Source organism: Lissotriton vulgaris, chromosome 8 (assembly GCF_964263255.1).
Source record: "Lissotriton vulgaris chromosome 8, aLisVul1.2, whole genome shotgun sequence".
In the NCBI taxonomy this organism is placed as follows: Eukaryota; Metazoa; Chordata; class Amphibia; order Caudata; family Salamandridae; genus Lissotriton; species Lissotriton vulgaris.
Window position 1 is genome coordinate 483730622 of NC_141696.1, and position 22356 is coordinate 483752977.

The 22356-nt window shown below is 47.7% G+C and overlaps 1 protein-coding gene across 2 annotated transcripts in view; it reads right to left on the reverse strand.

The window, feature by feature from the left end:
* GCC2 (GRIP and coiled-coil domain containing 2) overlaps positions 1-22356 on the reverse strand; it is a 402205-nt gene that overhangs the window by 315111 nt on the left and 64738 nt on the right. For both annotated transcript variants that reach the window (XM_086934291.1, XM_086934290.1), the window contains exon 4: positions 9599-9666. Coding sequence is in view for 1 of the 2 variants with exons in the window: in XM_086934290.1 (XP_086790416.1) it covers positions 9599-9666 (68 nt within the window). In the remaining variant the exon portion in view is untranslated. The remainder of the gene's footprint in view (positions 1-9598; positions 9667-22356) is intronic.

A 22356-nucleotide genomic window follows, 5' to 3' on the forward strand; every position in this document is an offset into this window, starting at 1 on the left:
CCCCTCCTCCTCTCCTCCCCTGCCTGCCTGCCGCTACCCTTGTTTCCCTGCCGCCTCCATCACCACTCCCTTCCTCTACTGTTCCCCTGTCCCGTCTCTCTCCATCCGGGTCTCTCTCGTGACCCTCTCTGTGTGTACACCTCTTTCAAGCTCTGGTTTCTCGCTCTCGGTCTCCATGGCATCTTTATGTCTGGCAGTGCAGCTTTTCGTTAGTATGCGTTGTACGGCGATTGTAGACGAGAATACAGCATTTACCCGCGCGTTCCTGGTAATGTAATAAACGGTGCATGCATCACGCGCGCACTCTTATAGCCTTCTCCAGTTGGGCTCAGAGGTAATTTTGAAAAAAATGAAGAACAAACGGTTTATGCGCTTGTTTCCTCACTACAAGGTGTGCGCAAATACCCTCATTTCAATTTCTGCACGGGCAATTTCCCCCAGGCCCTACTTGAGGTAATGGCGCATGCATAATTGTGCGGCAGCGGTAACGTCGTGAACACATTTGTTCGCATAACTTGTTGATATGTTAGTCCCTGGTATTAACTGCAGAAGTGATCGTCGGGTTCAAAGCGACTCTGTAAGGCCCGCGAGCGAATTATGTTTGTCCCCCGGTTTTAGTTTTAAGCACCCAGCGAGCAACCCCTCCCTCACACTCACCCTCACTCACCCTCACTCACCCTCAACCCCTCACCCTCACTCACCCTCACCCACACTCACCCTCACCCACACTCACCCTCACCCTCACTCACCCTCACCCTCACTCACCCTCAACCCCTCACTCACCCTCACTCACCCTCAACCCCTCACCTACCCTCACCCTCACTCACCCTCAACCCCTCACCCTCACCCTCACTCACCCTCAACACCTCACCCTCACTCACCCTCAACACCTCACCCTCACTCACCCTCAACACCTCACCCTCACTCACCCTCAACCCCTCACCCTCAACCCCTCACTCACCCTCACTCTCACTCATCCTCACTCACCCTCAACCCCTCACCCTCACCCTCACCTTCACTCACCCTCACTCACCCTCACCTTCACTCACCCTCAACCCCTCACCCTCACTCACCCTCAACGCCTCACCCTCAACCCCTCACCCTCACCCACCTTCACTCACCCTCACTCACACTCACCCTCACTCACCCTCACCCACCCTCAACCCCTCACCCTCACTCACCCTCAACCCCTCACCCTCAACCCCTCACTCACCCTCACTCTCACTCATCCTCACTCACCCTCACTCACCCTCAACCCCTCACCCTCACTCACCCTCACCCTCACCTTCACTCACCCTCACTCACCCTCACCCTCACCTTCACTCACCCTCAACCCCTCACCCTCACTCACCCTCAACGCCTCACCCTCAACCCCTCACCCTCACCCACCTTCACTCACCCTCACTCACACTCACCCTCACTCACCCTCACCCACCCTCAACCCCTCATCCTCACTCACCCTCAACCCCTCACCCACCCTCAACCCCTCACCCCCACTCACCCCCACTCACCCTCAACCTCAACCCCTCACCCTCACTCACCCTCAACCCCTCACCCACCCTCAACCCCTCACCCTCAATCCCTCACCCTCACTCACCCACACTCACTCACCCTCACCCTCACTCACCTTCACCCTCACTCACCCTCAACCCCTCACCCTCACTCACCCCCACTCACCCTCAACCCCTCACCCTCCCTCACCCTCATTCACCCTCAACCCCTCACCCTCACTCACCCTCAACCCCTCACCCTCACTCACCCTCAACCCCTCACCCTCAATCCCTCACCCTCACCCACACTCACCCACACTCACCCACACTCACCCCCACTCACCCTCACTCACCCTCACTCACCCTCACTCACACCCTCACTCACCCTCACCCTCACTCACCCTCACTCACTCTCACTCACCCTCACTCACCCTCACTCACCCTCAACCTCATGCTAAAGATTTACAAAAAAAACCATTAACAATTCTAAAAGCACTAACTCTAATGCTGCGAGACCTATTGCATTTCTAATGCTTGTTTTTTAGGACAACATGCTGCAGAACCGCTATGGGCGCCCTTCGCAGCAGAGTGTTGGTGAGCTTTGCAATGCGCTCTTCCGCCTGCTAGGTGGCGCATCATTGTCTGCGCCACGCAGTCTCTATCCCTCAGTTTTGGGTTGAGATTGCGAGCCGAGTTTGGAGCCTGACAGCCTGGAGAGAAATTCCCCATCAAAAGCAAATTGAACGCCTGTGTCTTGTATAATTAGTGTGAGAGATGCCTCGGCGGTGGGTGTCAGTATTCCCCTCTTATAACCTGGCTGTCCTGGCTTCCTGCCACAGTGCTGATGGCTTAAGTGGTTTTTGTAGCAGCACGCTAAAAATGCAGGGACACACCTCATAGGCTTGGTCCCAATTATATTTTAAAGCAGCAGGGGAGAGTACCCCAGGGCTTAGACCCACAGCAGTGAGGCATTGCCCACCTAAAATTTGTTTGGTTGTCTCCCAACCCCTTTTCATAGCTGTATTGTGCCTGCCAAGTCCTATTGGGGGCGGTGTCTTCCCTACTTTTACCACTTCCCCTACTGCAAGCAATTTGGAGTCTTTTGATGACGCACTGTCATATGGCTGATGGGGACATTATCGAAACCACTAAGTTAGGATGAGTTCTGCAGCCATGATGTTGCTTTTGCGCATGTTACTACATTACTTTATTTTGCAGGACTCTGTTTTGCCTTTCCCATGAGAATCGCCTGCTTTGGGTGCTCTCTGTCTGTTCCTGGAGTTTAGTCTGAACACTCAATCAATGAATCATAGCATTTGTATAGCGCGCTGCTCACCCGGAAGGGTCTCAAGGCGCTTGGGGGAGGGGGTCCGCTACTGCTCGAACAGCCAGGTCTTGAGTTGTCTCCTGAAGGCGAGGTGGTCCTGGGTCAGCCGAAGGTGGATGGGGAGGGAGTTCCATGTCTTGGCCGCCAGGTAGGAGAAGGATCTGCCTCCGGCGGTTGCTCTTCGGATGCGTGGTACGGCAGCGAGGGCGAGGCTAGTAGACCGTAGCTGGCGGGTGGGCCGGAGATGTGGCTGCGTTGGGGGATGTCCAGGATGAGTCGAGCGGAGGCGTTCTGGATGCGTTGGAGTCTTTTCTGTAGCTTGGCTGTGGTTCCGGCGTAGAGGGTGTTTCCGTAGTCCAATCGGCTGGTGACGAGGGCCTGGGTGACCGTCTTCCTGGTTTCGGTTGGGATCCATCGGAAGATCTTGCGAAGCATGCGTAGGGTGTGAAAGCATGATGAGGAGACGGCGTTGACTTGTCTGGTCATTGAGAGGGAGGAGTCCAGGATGAATCCCAGGTTGCGTGCGTGGTCTGTTGGCTTGGAAGCGGTGCCCAGGGCTGGGGGCCACCAGGAGTCGTCTCAGGCGGAGGGCGATGGTCCCAGGATGAGGACTTCCGTCTTGTCTGAGTTCAGTTTCAGGCGGCTGTTCTTCATCCACTCGGCGACATCTTTCATCCCTTCGTGTAGGCTGGTTCTGGCGGGGTCGGGGTCTCTGGTGAGGGAGAGGATCAGCTGGGTGTCGTCGGCGTAGGAAATGATGTTGAGGTTGTGTTGGCATGCAATGGCGGCAAGAGGTCTCATGTAGACGTTGAAGAGGGTGGGGCTGAGTGATGATCCTTGCGGAACGCCGCAGATGACATCGGTGGCCTCGGATCGAAACGGGGGGAGGCGGACTCTCTGTGTTCTTCCGGTGAGGAACGAGACGATCCACTCCAGTGCCTTCTCTTGGATGCCGATGTTGTATTAGGGTGCGGTGGCAGACAGTGTTGAACGCTGCGGAGAGGTCTAGGAGGATGAGTGCCGCTGTTTCCCCGTTGTCGAGCAGGGCTCGGATGTCGTCGGTTGCTGCGATGAGGGCGGTCTTGGTGCTGTGGTTGGCTCTGAAACCGGACTGCGAGGGGTCGAGGGATCCGTTCGTCTCGAGGAAGTCGGCAAGCTGTCTGTTGACTATCTTCTTGATGACTTTGGCAGGAAAAGGAAGGAGCAAGATGGGGCGGAAGTATTTGAGGTCGGTGGGGTCCGCTGTTGGTTTCTTCAGTAGGGCGCTGAACTCGGCATGCTTCCAGCTTTCCGGGAAGGTGGCGGTGTCGAAGGAGGTGTTGATGACGTCGCGGAGTTGGGGTGCGATGGTGGAGTTGGCCTTGTTGAAGACGTGGTGGGGGCAGGGGTCAGTCGGAGATCCGGAGTGGGTGGTGTTCATCGTGCGGGCTGTGTCTTCGGTGGTCACCGTGGTCCAGGTGCGGAGGGTGGCGGTGGTTCGACGGTTGGGTGCGTGGGTGGTGCGCCGAAACTGTTGTGGATGTCGGCAATCTTGTGGTGGAAAAACGAGGCAAGAGAGTCGCAGAGATCTTGTGAGGGAGTGATGTCGTTGATGCCGGTTCTGGGGTTGGAGAACTCCTTGACGATGGTGAAGAGTTCCTTGCTGCCGTGGGCGTTGTTGTCCAGTCGTTCCTTCAGTGATTTCTTCTTGGTGGTGCGGATGAGCTGGTGGTGCTTGCGGGTGGCGTGTTTGAGGGCGGTCATGTTGTCAGTGGTCTGGTCGAGGAGCCAGGCTTTCTCGAGGGTACGGCAGGTCTTCTTGGAGTCCTTGAGTTTGTCGGTGAACCAGGAGGCCTTCTTGCTTCTGGGTCTGCTGGGAGGGTTCTTCAGTGGTGCGAGTTCGTCAGCGTAGGCGGTCAGCCACTGGGTGAAGTTGAGGGCTGCTTCGTTGGGGTCCGTTGTGCTGGTGGGTGGGTTCTGGCTGAGGGAGGTGGTGAGCTGGTCGGTGGTGATCTTGCTCCAGCTTCTGTGAGGAACCTGTTGCGGGTGGTGGTGGGTTGTGGTTCTTCTGAAGCTGAAGTGGACGCAGCTGTGGTCGGTCCGGTGGAGTGGCTGAAGGTTATTGCTTGCTGGATGAGAAGACGGGGTCAAGCGTGTGGCCGGCGAAGTGGGTGGGGGTGTTGACCAGTTGCTTGAGTCCGAGGTTGGCATGGTTGTCCAGCAGGGAGGCGGTGTTGCGGTCCTTGTTGTTCTCCAGGTGGAAGTTGAGGTCCCCTAGGAGGATGTAGTCAGCGGAGGGGAGGGCGTGTGGGCTGATGAAGTCCGTGATGTTTTCGCTGAATCGTGTGCGTGGTCCCGGGGGTCTGTAGATGAGGGTGCCTCTGAGGGTCGTCTTTGGGTCGGTGTGAATCTGGAAGTGGAGGTGCTCGGCGGCGACGAAGGTGTCGTTGGAGTCGGTCGTGATGCGGATGGTGTTCTTGTGGACGATGGCGATGCCTCCTCCGGTCTGGTTGACGCGGTCCCTCCTGATGATCTTGTACCCGTCCGGGATGGCGATGGCGATGTCGGGGGCCGAGGAGGCGTTCATCCAGGTTTCCGTGAGGAAGGCGATGCGGCGATCACGGGAAACAGAGGAAAAAAAAGGGATCACAATCAGGGCAAAAACGGGCACAGGCACTCATTCGGGGTACAAAAGAGAAGGTGGACACAGGCACACACTCGGGGTACAGAAGAGAAGTAAGGCGCTGGCACTCTGTCACAGGCAGCCAGGTCAGAGCAGCGGGAAGCGGTCACACAGGGGGCTGCGTGGCGGTGAGGGGAGCGACCTGCCTGGTAAACAGGGTCAGAGGTCACTGTGAGCAAGGTCAATAAACTCTGCCCCTTGTTATTCTCTTCTGGTCAGTCCCTAGCACCTAGACAAAACATGCTAAAACAGCTGCTGCTGCTGGAAACTCGAGCTCTGATATTATGGGGATGCAAGTTTGGTTAAAAGACACTTGGAGAGGGACCTTTCCAGGGAAAAGAGCCATGGTTCTCCTATAATGTAGATATACCATCTAGGCACTAAGTTATGGGGTCTGCTGACAAAGCCCAGAGATCTTCTATTATATAATAATACTGCTTCTTACCAAGGGGAGGGTGGTTAGGCCTTATAGTCTTTTATCCACAGTCGATACAAGATGACATCTCCCTTTATAATATATGGACTTGCGATAATGCTAACTGTTTTAGGTTCATGCGTTTTGCTGCTGATAGTGGCTCGTATACTGCGTTATAGAGCATGAAAGTTAAAATAAACATTTTAAACTATCAGTGTTTCTGTCAATTCTCATTGTGGACAAGTACGAGTGAGTGAGCAAAAGGGTACGTTTTGTCACTGCGGTTCCTGAGAGTCGCGAGTGTTGTGTTCTGGGGTGTCTAATCATTTGCCTCTTCGGGACTGTGTAGGAGAGTGAGTGAGACACTATAGCTAGTCGGTCCTGGATTCGTGGGTACTGAGGCGGTAGGAAGGCTTAGCCCCTATACACAAAGTCCTGTATTCCTGTGCAAAGTTCTGTATATGTGCAGAATCCCTGCAACAGCACAGGGAGATACCCTCAAATACCTGATTTTGGATAATGAATTTTTTTATGCAGTGGATACCTCAATATATAAGGCAGTAGCAGAGGCCATGAGGCCTATGCAGCAGATGATCTCCCAGCAGCTAGCGTGTGAATACGCCAGGTTAGCTAGTCTGGCCAATCCACCCACTTGCACCAAGGCCCATGTCCAACCTTCTGAGAAGAGTGAGGCACCAACCAAGGGCCGCAAACAAGAGGGGGTAAATCATGACTCCTTCGAGTGTCTTAAGCATGAATCAGGACCACCCCCCATCCATCTCCTGAGAATCCGCTGAACCCATTCCCCCATCCCCAATTACCCAGAACCATGTGAACCTCATGGAGATACCAATAAGGACATGGGCCCATCGAGACAATGGCTCCCTTCCTCCCTCTCACTATCCCCGCTGAACCCTCTACTGTCACCCCTCAGTCAGACCTATTGGATCAGTATGACATCATCCATCCCAGGTAGGCAGAGTGGGTCCCTTCTGAGAAGGTCACTTCTTGTGTGGCAGCGCGCATCCTGAAACCTCTGGAGAAGGATGGCTTGTAACCACCTGTGTGCAGAGAACCCCGTACCTCTCTCGACGGGAAGGTGTCTTTGACCCCGGAGCTTGATCCTACCATGGCCTCTTTCCTGGCCAAATTTATCAAGGTCTCTATGAAGGGGATTGAGGGGTCCTGGCGCTTGTGCCAGGATAAACTCCTGGATGCTCTTGGCCCTTAAAGAACATTTGGAGGGTAACAGCCTAAACCACACAGTCAAAACAATGCGTGGCTGGAAAACACAGGTGGAACCACATGCCTCTAAAGCTTGCATATGACTTTACCACGCATATTTGTGGTTTAGACATACGCGGTAGTTGGCACTCTGGACACAGGCGGATGGTCGGACTGGGTGGAGGATCGGAGGTGACTTCCTGCCGGGACGAGGAATGGATGGACGGAGTGGTATGGTGAGTGCGATTATTTTACTACAAAATTTAAATTGTAGGAGGCCGGTTTGGAGGGTTTGGGGAGGGGTCGAATTCTGAGGTGAAGGATGTAGGAGTTAGGTTGGGGTGGTTTAGGGCTCAGGTTGGGGGGTGGAGTCAAGGTCGAGTTCAGGGGTGAAGGTTTTAGGGCTCAGGGCGGGAGGGTTGCGGTTGAATTTTGGAGTCAAGGAGCTGAGACTTACGGCAGGAAGGGGTCGGGTTGAGTTCTGGGGTGAAAGTTTAGGGCTCAGGACGAGGAGGGACGTGGTCGAGTTTTGGGGTGAAGGATTTAAGGTTCAGGACAGGGGGGTCAGGGTCAATTTCAAGTCTGAGGGACGGGTTTTAGGGCCTGGGGTGTTTTAAAGGCTGGGGTGGGCCTAGTATTTAGAGCTGGAGTCAGCTGTTAGGATTCAGGGTGCATGGCAGGGTGCTAGGGCAGAACCTTTACCATGCATGGTTTGGGGATTGCGTGGCTGCAACATACAACCACCTTTTTGACACGGCCATGGATGCCAGATCCTCGGGTGCTTTCATCTCCATCGAGGTACTTTCTGGCTGAACACAGAGTGTTATTATTTTTCTTGGTAATGCCAACTGTGCCTTGTCGGTAGAGTGCCAATGTTCTTTTCTTATCAAAGTCGACCCCAGGATGGGGGATTTTGTGGTTTCTGAGGCTGGTGCCTTTGCTCAAGGGGACCTCGTCGGAAAGCCTTTCATAAAAGAATTGGGGAAATTTGTAAACACTTTTACGTTGCTAGATAAGGCCCAGACACAAATGGGTCTTTTACCCCTGGATTTTCCAGGGGCCGGGCGAGGTTGTGGCCGCTCGTCTGCCTGTGATGCTTCTTGCTCGAGGGCAAGGCTCCAAGTGCAGCATCTACCAGGACAACCACCGTTTCGCCACCTGTTACCATACCAAGGTCAGTGGTTCAAGGTCAGAGGCAGAGGATCCAACTCTACACCAATTCCGGTAAGTTCCATTTCTTCATCACCACCGAAAGTCAAAAGGGGGGGGGGGGGTAGTTTAGTTCACATTCGGCGCTCTATTATCTTCGATGTTTCGATCCTGCAAACCATTCAGGGTGTTTCGGGTAGAGTTCAATGGTTCCCCCACACAGAAAGTACTTCCCAGACCCATTCAGTTTTCCATGCAAAAGGGGGGGGGGGGGTTAATAGATACAGAGAATTCTTCCCTTCTTGCAGAAGGGGCAATTTGTTTTTGGTAGGCAAGGATGGAGGTCAGTGTTCGGTGATAAGTTTTCGTGAGTTCAACTAGTGAAATCTTCGCTCCCAATTCACTGCAAGAGCTGCTACCACCCGAATAAAGAGAGCCAGGATGGGCGGTCGTGCCTTTTTTCATCTGGTTGCAAATTTGTGGAATAATCTTCCAACAGATTTAAGACTCATAGATTGTTACCTCACTTTCAGAAAAAAACTCAAAACCATATTATTTCCCCCATGATATCCTTTTAGGATGAATGTCAGCGCTTTAGAAGTACTCTTAACATTAACATAACTCATATATCACCAATTTTCATTACAGAGGATAGCCATCTTCTATGTGACCTCCTGTGGTTGTCTGATTACATGGTTCGGTTGGACCGAAGGATGCCTTCCTATCTATTACAATTCCCCCCCTCCTACACCCCTACAGGAAGTTTCTTCAGTTTGCCTGGCACAGCCAAACGTAATAGTTTTCTTCTCTGCCCTTCAGACTTTCCAATGCCCCCTGGAGCGTCACAAAGGTCCTCAAGCATCCCATGGAATACCTTCAGGGTCAAGGGGTTCGTCTCATTGTCTACCTAGAGGACCTGCTCCTTCTAGCCCAGTGCCAGCTCCAATTGGCGGTCAACTTGTTGTAGGATCTTGGATTTGTCATCAGCTACCAGAATTGAAATTTCCGATACAAAAACTAGGACATTTTTTGTTTAGTTGGAGTTCACAGAAATGATGTGTATCCTGGTTTAAAATTGAATCAACTGTTATGAGTCTGATCGAGGGATCACAAATGAAAAATGGGGACATATATAGGATACACATTACCAGTTGCATCTTTAATTTCGTACACAGAAGTAAAACCACACATCCACATACATACTTGGAATAAGACAAATCATGTTGTTACTTGGGACTTTACTGAACATATAAACCAAGACTAAGTGCCTTGCAGGCAATATGCTGTTTCTGTACAAATCCTTACTAATAGATAAACAAATGTCTTCTCACCTGAATAACATCGTCGGTTCCGTCCTTGGGTGTTTTTGACTTCAGTTCTCCAACTTCTTTTTCTAACTCTAGAAGACAAAATCGTAGAGATCAGACTAGACTAATCTGTCATAATGTGAGACAAAGTAAAATGACTAGATTTTAATAAGACCTTAATAATAATTGGTTTTTGACACAGTGTTTAAAACTTAACTTCTGCTTAAATTGAAACCTGCCAAGATAAGGAAGTTGGGCTCAAATGTTTCAGGAATGTGGACATGCAGAAATAGCAGGTTAACACTTCAGTGAACGGTGTCAGCTGTACATGCAACTCTGTGTGTTGATCTTATTGATTTAAAAATAAATTGCACTGTCTTTAAGTGATTCTGCTTGTTACCATCACTTCGGTATCCAATGTACACAGGATGGTAAACGTAAAACAAAAAGTTACACATTTTAGAGAGTGATGTTTCTGATGGACTCTTTATTTTCCATCAAAATCTTGCTCTTAAAAATATCCACATTCATCAGAATCAAACATAAATGGCTTTATCAGCAGAGACATCATCATTGGAAGATAGGTTGCAGCCTCATTAAGGTAGCCTGAATTCTGTCACCTCCTTCCAATTTAAAAATGCTCTGTACCCTTTCTAGATGTGGACAGGATGAACTTTTTCTTCCAATGTATCCAGAATCAATTAGATAAATGATACCCACTGCTGCAAAACTAGGGACCACATTTACCTGAAAGCGCTGAGTGTGCAAAAGAATGTTGGGTTCCTGAGCGGATAGAAAACTGCTTCTGGCGAAATGGCCTTGATAAGCCAGTCATCTCTGTAGGAGAAGAGTATGGCTCCCTGCCTAGAGAGATGCTTAGCAACCGCTGCCATGACTATTCCTCCCATTACCTACTGCGGATTATTTTTGTGTTAACTTCACACAGGTACCGTATTTTCCGGCGTATAAGACGACTTTTTAACCCCGTAAAATGTTCTGGAAAGTCGGGGGTCGTCTTATACGCCGGGTGCCAAATTTTATGGTCTGTTTTCATGCGCTGTTTCATAGCGAGGACTTCACTCGAAGGTGTCAGACCGCTTCTCAAAAGGAAATAACAAGAAACAACACACCTTATGTGAAAAAATACAGCCACCGGCACTGGCAACGTCCACACCCTGGCCCGCGCCATGAACTGTGCAAGTATCGAAAGCGAGCGTTTTTTTTCATAGCGAGGACTTCACTCGAAGGTGTCAGACCGCTTCACAATACGAAATACAACACACCTTATGTTAAAAAATACAGCCACCGACACTGGCAACGTCCACATGCAGGCCCCGCGCCATGAACTGTACAAGTATCGAAAGCAAGCGTTTTTTCATAGCGAGGACTTCACTCGAAGGTGTCAGACCGCTTCACAAGCGAGCAAATGGCGCCATGAGTCTTACCTCGACTGCCGCTGCACACGCGCCTCCAACCGCTTGCACATCCCCAGGCAGACGAGGCAGCAGGACGAGGCAGCAGGACGTCCGAAATATATAACGGGCAGCCAGCGCCGAAGATGGCAGCCCCCGCTGTGTTGCACGTTAGGCACGCGCTCCTCTCTCCATGACATGGGCATGGGCATAGAAAGGGGACTGTAGAATGTTCCCGAAGGCAGTAGAGCACTTGCCGTGATTGTCTCTGCACCTGTTCATACTGTACAGCACCAGTACATCCAGTGCAAATGGCTGACAGTGAAGAACCCGGCAAGGCTCCAGCAGTACATCCAGTGCAAATGGCTGGCAGTCAAGAACCCAGCAAGGCTCCAGCAGTGGCAAGAAGAAGGAAATATGAAGCCAGTTACAAACTTAAAGTTGTGGATTTTGCCACAGAACATAATACCTGTGCTGCTGCAAGACAATATGGAGTAACAGAAAAGATGGTCCGGGCCTGGAGAGCAAATTAAGGAGTATGCCAAGGGGCAAGTGTGCATTAAGAAGAGGCACCCCACATTGGCCAGAACTCGAAAAGCATGTAGCAGACATGGTGACTGAGCATCGCCAAAGCGGTTATGTAGTGACCCGAAATAAAATCCGATTGGTTGCACTTCAGTGGGCCAAATCTAACCCAGATCTCAGCAACAGATTTAAGGCCACTGTATCCTGGTGTACTAGATTCTTGGGAAGGCATAATCTGGTATTGCGGCAAAAGACAAAAATTGCCCAAAAATTACCTGCGGATCTTGATGCCAAAATGCATAGCTTCCATCGCTACGTTATTAGGCTGCGCAATGAACATGGTTATGCGCTAAGTAGTATCGGAAATATGGATGAAACTCTAATGAATTTCGATATGATTGCAAACAAAACTGTCCATCAAAAAGGTGAAAAGACAATTTTAATAAAAACAACAGGACATGAGAAGTCCAGTTTCACAGTGGTACTAGCATGCACAGCTGATGGCGCAAAACTGAGACCAATGGTTATTTTCAAAAGAAAAACAATGCCGAAACTCAAGTTTCCTGCTGGTTGTTTTGTGCATGTGAATGAGAAAGGATGGATGGATGAAGAAGGGGTAAAGCTATGGCTTGATAATGTATGGAGCAGGCGACCAGGTGGACTTCTACAAAGACGTAGTCTACTGGTGTGGGATATGTTCAGGGCTAATTTAACTCCAAGCACCAAGCAAAGGCTGGCAAGACAAAAAACAGATGCTGCAGTTATACCTGGAGGATTGACATCGTTGGTGCAGCCACTGGATGTGTGCCTAAACAAGCCATTTAAAGATCGCATCCGAGAACAGTGGAATGAGTGGATGGTTAGCGGTGAAAAAACATTCACAAAAGGAGGAAACATGCGTGCTCCACAGTTGGATGTTTTGTGCAACTTTGTCATAAAGGCCTGGAACGACATCGATGCAGAAACAGTCATAAAGTCTTTAAAGAAGTGTGGCATATCAAATTCATTAGATGGTATGGAGGACGACTACTTGTGGCAAGATGAAGAGGATGCCGAAGCAGAGACCACATCATCTGATACGGAATTGGTACCAGATCCATATGATGACTGCCTTACAGATGTACCACAAGATCTCATTGATTTACTTATGAGATCAGATGACGAAGAGGAGGATTTTGAAGGCTTTTAAAGGGAACGTTGTAAATCCTGTAAAAATCGCTTGGACTTATGAAAAGTTATGAAAAGTTTAATCCACTTGCACTGTTTCATGCACTAATTTATGTTTATCGTACCGTACATGTTTGATGACAAACAGGTATGTTCACAAGTGACAGTTTTTCATATGGTTCTAAATAAAAATATTGCGACTAAAGCAATATTGTTTATACAACCAATTTGTTTGAGTTCAGTCTTTGAGTTTGTACAATAAACGCTTAACACTGTCCACTGATAAAGCCTTACTGCTCACCCACAAGGAGGAGGATTAGAATCACTAATACGGTAAGCTCAAAATAAATTCTCGGAATGGCTATGCAGGACTGCGCTGGAAGTGGGGGTAGTCTTATACGGCGAGTATAGCACGAAACCTAAATTTTATCAAGCAAAGTAGGGGGTCGTCTTATACGCCGGGTCGTCTTATACGCCGGAAAATACGGTATATGAAAGTATGCATCTTGCAGGTCTGGTGAGAACAACCAGTATTGTGGTTCCAGCGCCTGCAGAATAAGGGCCAGGGTCACAAACTTCTTCCAAAGAAAAAAGAAGTATAAAAATCATAGATTTAATATCAAACAGAAACATCAACCTTCTTAGGCATCAGAAAATACTTTAAATAAACTTCTATGTCCTTTTAGGTGGAAATAACTCTTTTAAAGTCCCCTTTTTCAAACAATAAATGCACTTGCCCAACAATAGTCAGGCCAAGCTGAATCTTCAGTTTCGCTAATTGTTTATGCATACAATGTGTATAAAATCTCTGGTATTGAGAAATCGGAGGTGACCTCGTTTTCCTCCCAAGACTCTACTTGAGACTTTTTCTACTCCTTAGGATGCTGTCAGATCTCTTCATAAGTCTGACACTACAATTTTTGAGGGTGTCTTTTTTGTTCAAGTGGATTTAAAAGATTTCTGATTTTGTACTTTGGATCTGAGCTTTCGTGGCATTTAAAGCATTTCTCTGTATCACTAATTTTAAAATGTTTGTATTAAAACTCTAATTTTTATTTGATCTAGAACTCAATTACTGAGTTGTTCCAGTTGACTTTACTCTGCTAAATTATTAGGTTTAATGTTGTGGAGGGTGGTAATTCAACGCAAAAAAATGGTGTTCAGTGAATTATTGGGGTTTGGGCTCCCACAGGAGATATCCTCATATTTCCTCATATTTCTCGATTTAGTGATGACACCAGACCCTTCATGTGTGGGAACCTCTAATCTGCGCCACCTGTCAAGGACATCAGCAGTGTACAAAAAGGAGTTTGCAATCGGTTCCACAAGTCAATGGATTCAGTTGACTTGATGCCAGTGGGGGCCTTAAAATATAGAGGTCCAATTCTAAACCAACCAAATCAGGCTGATGACTTGCATGGCTTAATGTTGGCAGGTAAGGAAATGGGCAATGAAGCCTAGCCCATCTGGGGCAGCCAGAAAATCCCCATACTACACAGTGCTCATTTATTAGAAGGACATTTGCTGAGTCAGCGCGAAAAGCTGAATCATGTGGTAGGCTTTGTCGTGATTCCCCGACCATGTAACTAAAAATACTGCGATCTGCCATCTTAAAAGACCCTCTTCCTGTACAACTCTGCTTCAAGCTTTCAGTCTTATTTAATTGTCCCTGCAGTTTAAGACTTCGGTGTGAGGATCCTCTTGGTGCAAAAAGCCACCTCTGTGGGTTGTTACAGTGCCAATACCGGATTAAAAAACGGTCTTCTGATCAGCTTGGAAGGAACTAGTATTGACCCTCATTGATAAAAGGCCACTACCTGTCGCAGACATTGTCTCTTCACTCTCAAATGTCACACATATTTTATTATTGCTGCTGCTTGGAATATGCCCAGGATACATCCTCTGTAAAGTACACTGTGCTATGCTTTGAAGGAGTACTGGGATTAGCAGTCTCTTTCAAATATGTTATGTTAATTTATATTTGTTAAGCGCCAAAGCACCAACGGTCTCTAAGTGCTACAACAAAGACCATGAACCCAGAAATCCCCTACTACCTGCTAATTGAGCAGAATTGGGGTAAGCTTATCCAAACGGCTCAGTGAACAGGATGGTCTTAAGTTTCCTCCTAAATGGGAGTTACGTAGCTTCCCCACGTAAGGTCGTCTCCCCTAACGTAGCTCTGTTAAAGTGTGGACAGGCCAACAGGTTTTTCCCAGATGAATGGAGACATCGACTGGGCGCATAAAGCTTAAAAAGATCTTTATATAGCTAGGTGCTGCTTCATACTGAGCTTTGTGTGCAATACACAAGCCGTTAAACCGGACCTTCTGCTTAATAGGGAGCCAGTGTAGTTGTTGTAGCAGTGGTGTAGCGCAAGTTCTTCTCTGTAACTTAAAAATCAGTCTTGCCCCATCGTTTAGAGTCACCTGAAGTTTCCCCAGGAGTTTCTCGGGGAGCCCCATGTAGACTGCGTTGCCGGAGTCCAGGCATACAGAATTAATGCTGACCCAACAGTACGCATAGTGGCAAAAGACAGCAGGGGTGCAAATTTCCGAAAATTGCCTCATCAAGCCCACGCAGCTCCCCACTACCGCAGCTACCTGATTGTTCATGGTTAACTTGGTATCTAACCTGATACCCAAGCTCTTCACAATAGGCACCGGTGTCGGAGTGGTGCCGAGTTCTTGTGGCCAGAAGAGTCTGGACCAAGGGTTAGCCCCTGTGATGAGAGCAAGCACCTCCGTCTTGTCTGGGTTTACCTTGAGCGAATTGGACGTCATCCAGCTCACAGTGAACCAGAGGATGTTCTGTACATTAAGCTGTGCCTGAGTAGAATTGTCAATACACACAAATAGCTGAGTGTCATCGGCATAGTTAAACACCTGACATTCCAATTTGGCATAGCTTCTACCAACGGCTGAAGGTAGATATTAAAAAGCAAAGGGGACAACGCAGAGCCCAGGGGGACCCCACACGGCAAAGCACCATGCCTGGATGTACAATACCCTAGTTAAACTTTTTGGGACCGATCCTCCAAAAAGGAAACAATCCATTGGAGGACTGTCCCAGTAACTCCCAACCGTCGACCACGGGCCACCTGCTGTGCTTGGTTCACCGTGTCGAACGCGGCTGAGAGGTCCAATAAGATCAATGTAGAGGGTTTTTTTCTTATCGGCTGTGAGCCTTAGCTCATCCAACACTGAGAGCATCACCAACTCAGTGCTGTTGTGGGCCCTAAATCCTGCTTGCCGAACATGTAGCAACTGATGATCTTCCAGAAAGGACGAGAACACTCTAAGCACATGTTGTTCAAGTACTTTGGCCAGGAATGGAAGTCTGGCGATAGGTCAAAAATTCTTTAGATTCTTAATGTCCGCCCCTGCTTTCTTTAACAGTGGAATCACCATAGCTTCCTTGAATTTGTGTGGGACCTTCCCTGTTGCCAAGGACAAGTTTAGTAGGGACAGCACCTCTGGCCCTACTACCGAAAGGTCAATTTTAAACACACACGGAGGGCAGGGATCTTCAGGTGACCCAGATTTAACTTTGGACATTATGATGGGCTAGATCATTTGAATAAAGTGCAGGGAAGACCAAGAGTGTGCCGCCCTGAAGATCTGGTAGGTCGCACAATGAGAAGGGGCAGGGACTTATACGGGTGCTACATATTTCCCTAATAATGTCTTTAACCTTGACTAGAAAGAAATCCTGTATTTTCTCACAGCCGTCCTGGTGGGTAACCGCCCTCTGTTCTTTCTTTTGACTCAGCTCCTTAAGTACATTGAAAGTCTCCTTCTGAATGTCCGTGGCCTCCTTGATCTTCAATTCATAGTACACAGATTTAGTTGTAATAATTAATGCTTTGTAGAAGGCTAATTTTGCTTTGTATTTCTCTCGGGCTTTGGACTGTATAGTTTCCGCCAGTGCCCTTCGCATTGACAGAGGGCCTGTTTTTCCCTTCTCAGTTCTTCAGAGTACCATGGGCACTTTTAGTTCTATTCATTGTTCTTTCCCTCCAGGCAGGAGCCACAATGTCTATGGCTGTCCTCAGCCAGTGAGTAAGTTTCTCATACTCCTGGTCTGGATCACTGGACTCTGTCCCTGGGTAAACCATCTCATATAATGCTACCCTTAAGCCAGCGTTCTCTATCTTGCGCCAGTTCCGTACAGTCCTCCAAACTGGAGGTAGGTGAGCTCGTCGACTTTGCACCAAAATCTCAAAATTGATCGGATAATGATCAGACCAGCTGCTGGGTCTGCACTCTGTTAGTAGCATGTCTGAGGATGTAGTCCAAACGAGATCTAAAGTGTGGCCCTTCTCGTGAGTTGGGGTTTCCACAATTTGTTTCAACACCAACATGGTCATAGCCTCTCCAAACCAACTGGCCACGCAATCTCTTGCTGTCAGATCCGAGTGGTAATTAAAGTCCCCAAGTACAAGAATCTGTTGGTATCTCGAGCAGAGGTCCTTAATCACTGCATGAAACAGATCGTTAAATAGCGGGGTTGACTGCGGGATGAGTTAAGCCCAAGCGTGATCCCTAGGACCTCTGCCCCATCAAGGCTCTCCTTGACTATCTTCTCAGTGGTCACTGATGTCTCTAGGGCTACCATCTTTGCATCCTCAACTAACAGTTAACGTGCTAATTGAAGTGGCTTATGTCCAACACTGTTGGCTCTACCGTCAGGTTCAAGCAAGAATGGGAGAAAGGAATCTTACTTGCAGAAAACTCAGCTGTGGACCTGGTCACCAGGGTCTGATTCAATGTCACCAAAATGGCCACACATCTCGGACAGTGGGACTGGATCCCTGCTGTCAAGATCCACATGACCTTGTAGGTATCTCATTTCACCTCCTAGCAGAAATATTTGGCTCACCTTCTCTGCCCTGTCTCACCTCAAAAAAAGAACACATGGCACCTCACAGATGAGGCAGAAACCAATCTGGCGTCGATTGTATATAGGTTTGGCCTGATAAAGGTCAGGCTTACCTTTGTCCGGAAGAGGACTCCATTTTATTATAGGTACTTCTAAGCAATCTCATGATTTGTGCAGAATCTAGCACCACACTGGAGCAGGCCAGCCCCGTTGGCTACAGTATATATATATATATATATATATATATATATATATATATATATATATATATATATATATATATATATATATATATATATATATATATATATATATATATATATATATATATATATATATATATTCCTGATTTCGCCTCCAGCACACAGGACTCGAATCCGAAGAGACGATGCGGACCCAGATTTCGTGCAAATATTCCTTTTATTTCATAACTCGCCCAAACACCACCGCCATGACGCGTTTCGGTCCCTCTCGGACCTTGATCACATGACACATCACATGGGCAGAACACCACTATTTAAAGTGACAGTGCAATTGTTAAAGTGCTAAACATGGATGAAAGACTCAGTTCCTGCTTAAATGCAGTTGTATCTGTGAAATAGAGACCTATTAGGTTTGGCTATTACTATTTACCTCCTGTGCAAATATTGCTGTTGAATGCATATTAAAGTGCCAAATGTGCTTAGAACATGTGCAAATTCACATTTCAAGTAAACATTGACAATAAATATCTACTTCATCGAATAAAAGCATCAAAAAATAATTTAAATCATTATTACTGATAAAACCATTCCATCAATAAAAATACAACCCCATATAAAGGAACCTTTATATAATATCCGCATGATTAAAAAATCTGTGCTATAACAAAGGCCTACAAGGTTGTTTCAAAAAATGGATCTAGTTTGCTTGAAAAACATGAGTCACATCCGTGACTGGCACATGTGGAGGCTTGAAGTTAGCCTCTGCCAAAGCAAGAACAATAACATAATTTCTCTTGAATACAGCCCCAGTGGGCATATTCCTATACATCCATGAGCTTAATATAAATCAAACAGTGTATTCACCACCCTGAACACCAAGAAAATTGTGAGAAATAAACATATTATTAAACAATGTGAAATGATTAAAATTGATTCATTACTCAAACGGCCAAAGACTTATTCATAGTATAAGGACACAAGAAGATATATACAGTTTTAAGATAATTTTAAACTTCATATATTGATTTACAAAAACGTATAAAAATCTTCTGTTGAATTCAACCCATTAGGGCTCTTAGTGTCCATCTCAAGGATATATTTCGTTTCCAACCTTCTTAATTTAGCGTTTCTGTCACCACCACGTCTCAAGGGTAAAATGCAATCAATAATGTAATACTTCAACAGGTCAGAATTTTTTGTGTGAACTGCAGAAAAGTGACGAGCCACAGGGTATGATTCATCACCATTTTTGATGGCCCGTAGGTGTTGGAGAATTCTCTTATGACACTGGGGTCTGGTGCTCTCTACGTATTTTAATCCGCAAGGGCACTCTAATACATACACTACATATTCTGATTTGCATGTAAGCTTTTTATCAATTTTCCTCGGTGTACTATGGAATGGGCTGTGGTATTCAGTCTTATTAATGCCCTGCTTACATACCTTGCACGTTGCACATTTAATGAAGCCCTTACTTTTAGTTAACCAATCTAAGGAGGATTCGATTTCCGGACTACTGGAGACCAAGGTGTTACCCATGGAGTTGGCTTTTCTGAAAGTCAGATTGGGGGAACGTGAAAGTTTCTCCCCCAAGACTGGATCGTTCTTAATTAGAAGCCAATTCCTAGTAATAATCCTCCTGATGGCCTGGTGCTGATCACTAAAAGTAAGAATGAGTCTCATGGGCTGCTCATCAATGGGAATGTCTCTGATTCTGTCTCTGGTTACCAATGCCTGTGCTCTACTTTGCGCATTGGCCCTTCTGGTCGCACTATCAATGACCTTGGGGCTGTAACCCATTTCAATGAACCTTAATCTGCATTCCTGCTGTGCTTTAAGGCAATCAGTCTCCCTACTGCAGATTCTCCTGATCCGCAACATTTCCCCGTAAGGGATGCTGCGGATCAAGTGGGCCGGATGGTTACTGTCTGCATGTAGCACTGAATTGCCCGCCGTGCTTTTCCTATGTAATCTGGTGTTAAGAGAATTGTCACACACAAAAATCTCCACATCAAGGAACATGACCGAGGATTTGCTGATGTAGCTAATGAACTGTAAATTCATGTCATTAATATTGAGCGAATTCACAAAATCCAGTGCTTCACTCTGTCCCTCGCCAAATAAACAGTAAGTCATCAATATACCTAAACATATGTGCTACATGACTGTTAATAAATGAAAGATCTACATCCAAAAGTGTCTGTCTTTCCCATAGACCCATGTGCAGACAGGCGTAGCTAGGGGAAAAACATGCCCCCATAGCTACGCCCCTGATTTGTTGGTATATCTGTTTGGAAAAAAGGAAGTAATTATTTTCCAGACACATGGTAATGATTGTTATTAACATCCTGTTATGTTCCATGTAGCACATGGGACGTTTCTGAAGGAAATAATCTACAGCTTTTAAACCGTCCCTATGATGTATAATAGTATACAGTGACGACACGTCCATAGAGATGAGCACCATGTCTTCACTCCATGTCACATTTTCCAGCTTCCTCAATAGGTCACCTGTATCTAGTATAAAGGAAGGCAATGTTCGTACACAGTCCTGCAAAAAATGATCCACGTACTTACTGGCATTCTCCATCAGGCTACCACAAGCAGAAATTATAGGCCTGCCGGGTGGTTTCAAAATGTTCTTATGGACTTTAGGTATTAGGTACAGTACCGGTATTATGGGATTGTCGTTTTTCAGAAATTTATACTCATCCGCTGACAGTAGCCCCGCACTTCTCCAGGCCATCAAACAGGAGTAAAATTTGTCCCATGATGCTCTTACATATATATATATATATATATATATATATATATATATATATTCAAAATAAAGATTTGCACCTTTTGGAAATGCCCCACTGCGAGGTTGTACTCCTTCATTCAAGCGTGATGTGCAGCAAGGAGTGCAGCGCACACCATCCCCCTCAGCCAAACGCGTTTCAGGATATTCCTCCCTTGATCACTGGCAAACAGGAAACCAATCACAGAACGATTACAAGATACCACCATTTTATTTTCAACAAAGCCCCGCCCACTGGCATCCGGGCATTCTGGTACTTGTGGTCTTGCTTTTCTTTCCCAAGTGGGCTCCGTGAGTGTTCCCCATTACTTATTAAAAAACCCAAGTGGGTGGGTACAGAGCATTGCTTCACTCCCTGATGCAAATACAGTCACGCTGTTGGAACCTCATCAGTCGCGAGTCCAAGAAGTCCTGCACTCGACCTCCGCTGCTGCGGCAGGCGATTTCCGCGACCGGGCAGGCCGCAATCAATGTTCAAAATAAAGATTTGCACCTTTTGGAAATGCCCCACTGCGAGGTTGTACTCCTTCATTCAAGCGTGATGTGCAGCAAGGAGTGCAGCGCACACCATCCCCTCAGCCAAACGCGTTTCAGGATATTCCTCCCTTGATCACTGGATCACTGGCAAACAGGAAACCAATCACAGAACGATTACAAGATACCACCATTTTATTTTCAACAAAGCCCCGCCCACTGGCATCCGGGCATTCTGGTACTTGCGGTCTTGCTTTTCTTTCCCAAGTGGGCTCCGTGAGTGTTCCCCATTACTTATTAAAAAACCCAAGTGGGTGGGTACTGAGCATCGCTTCACTCCCTGATGCAAATACAGTCACGCTGTTGGAACCTCATCAGTCGCGAGTCCAAGAAGTCCTGCACTCAACCTCCGCTGCTGCGGCAGGCGATTTCCGCGACCGGGCAGGCCGCAATCAATGTTCAAAATAAAGATTTGCACCTTTTGGAAATGCCCCACTGCGAGGTTGTACTCCTTCATTCAAGCGTGATGTGCAGCAAGGAGTGCAGCGCACACCATCCCCTCAGCCAAACGCGTTTCAGGATATTCCTCCCTTGATCACTGGCAAACAGGAAACCAATCACAGAACGATTACAAGATACCACCATTTTATTTTCAACAAAGCCCCGCCCACGGCATCCGGGCATTCTGGTACTTGTGGTCTTGCTTTTCTTTCACAAGTGGGCTCCGTGAGTGTTCCCCATTACTTATTAAAAAACCCAAGTGGGTGGGTACTGAGCATCGCTTCACTCCCTGATGCAAATACAGTCACGCTGTTGGAACCTCATCAGTCGCGAGTCCAAGAAGTCCTGCACTCGACCTCCGCTGCTGCGGCAGGCGATTTCCGCGACCAGGCCGGCCGCAATCAATGTTCAAAATAAAGATTTGCACCTTTTGGAAATGCCCCACTGCGAGATTGTACTCCTTCATTCAAGCGTGATGTGCAGCAAGGAGTGCAGTGCACACCATCCCCTCAGCCAAACGCTTGAATGAAGGAGTACAACCTCGCAGTGGGGCATTTCCAAAAGGTGCAAATCTTTATTTTGAACATTGATTGCGGCCTGCCCGGTTGCGGAAATCGCCTGCCGCAGCAGCGGAGGTTGAGTGCAGGACTTCTTGGACTCGCGACTGATGAGGTTCCAACAGCGTGACTGTATTTGCATCAGTGAGTGAAGCGATGCTCAGTACCCACCCACTTGGGTTTTTTAATAAGTAATGGGGAACACTCACGGAGCCCACTTGGGAAGACCACAAGTACCAGAATGCCCGGATGACAGTGGGCGGGG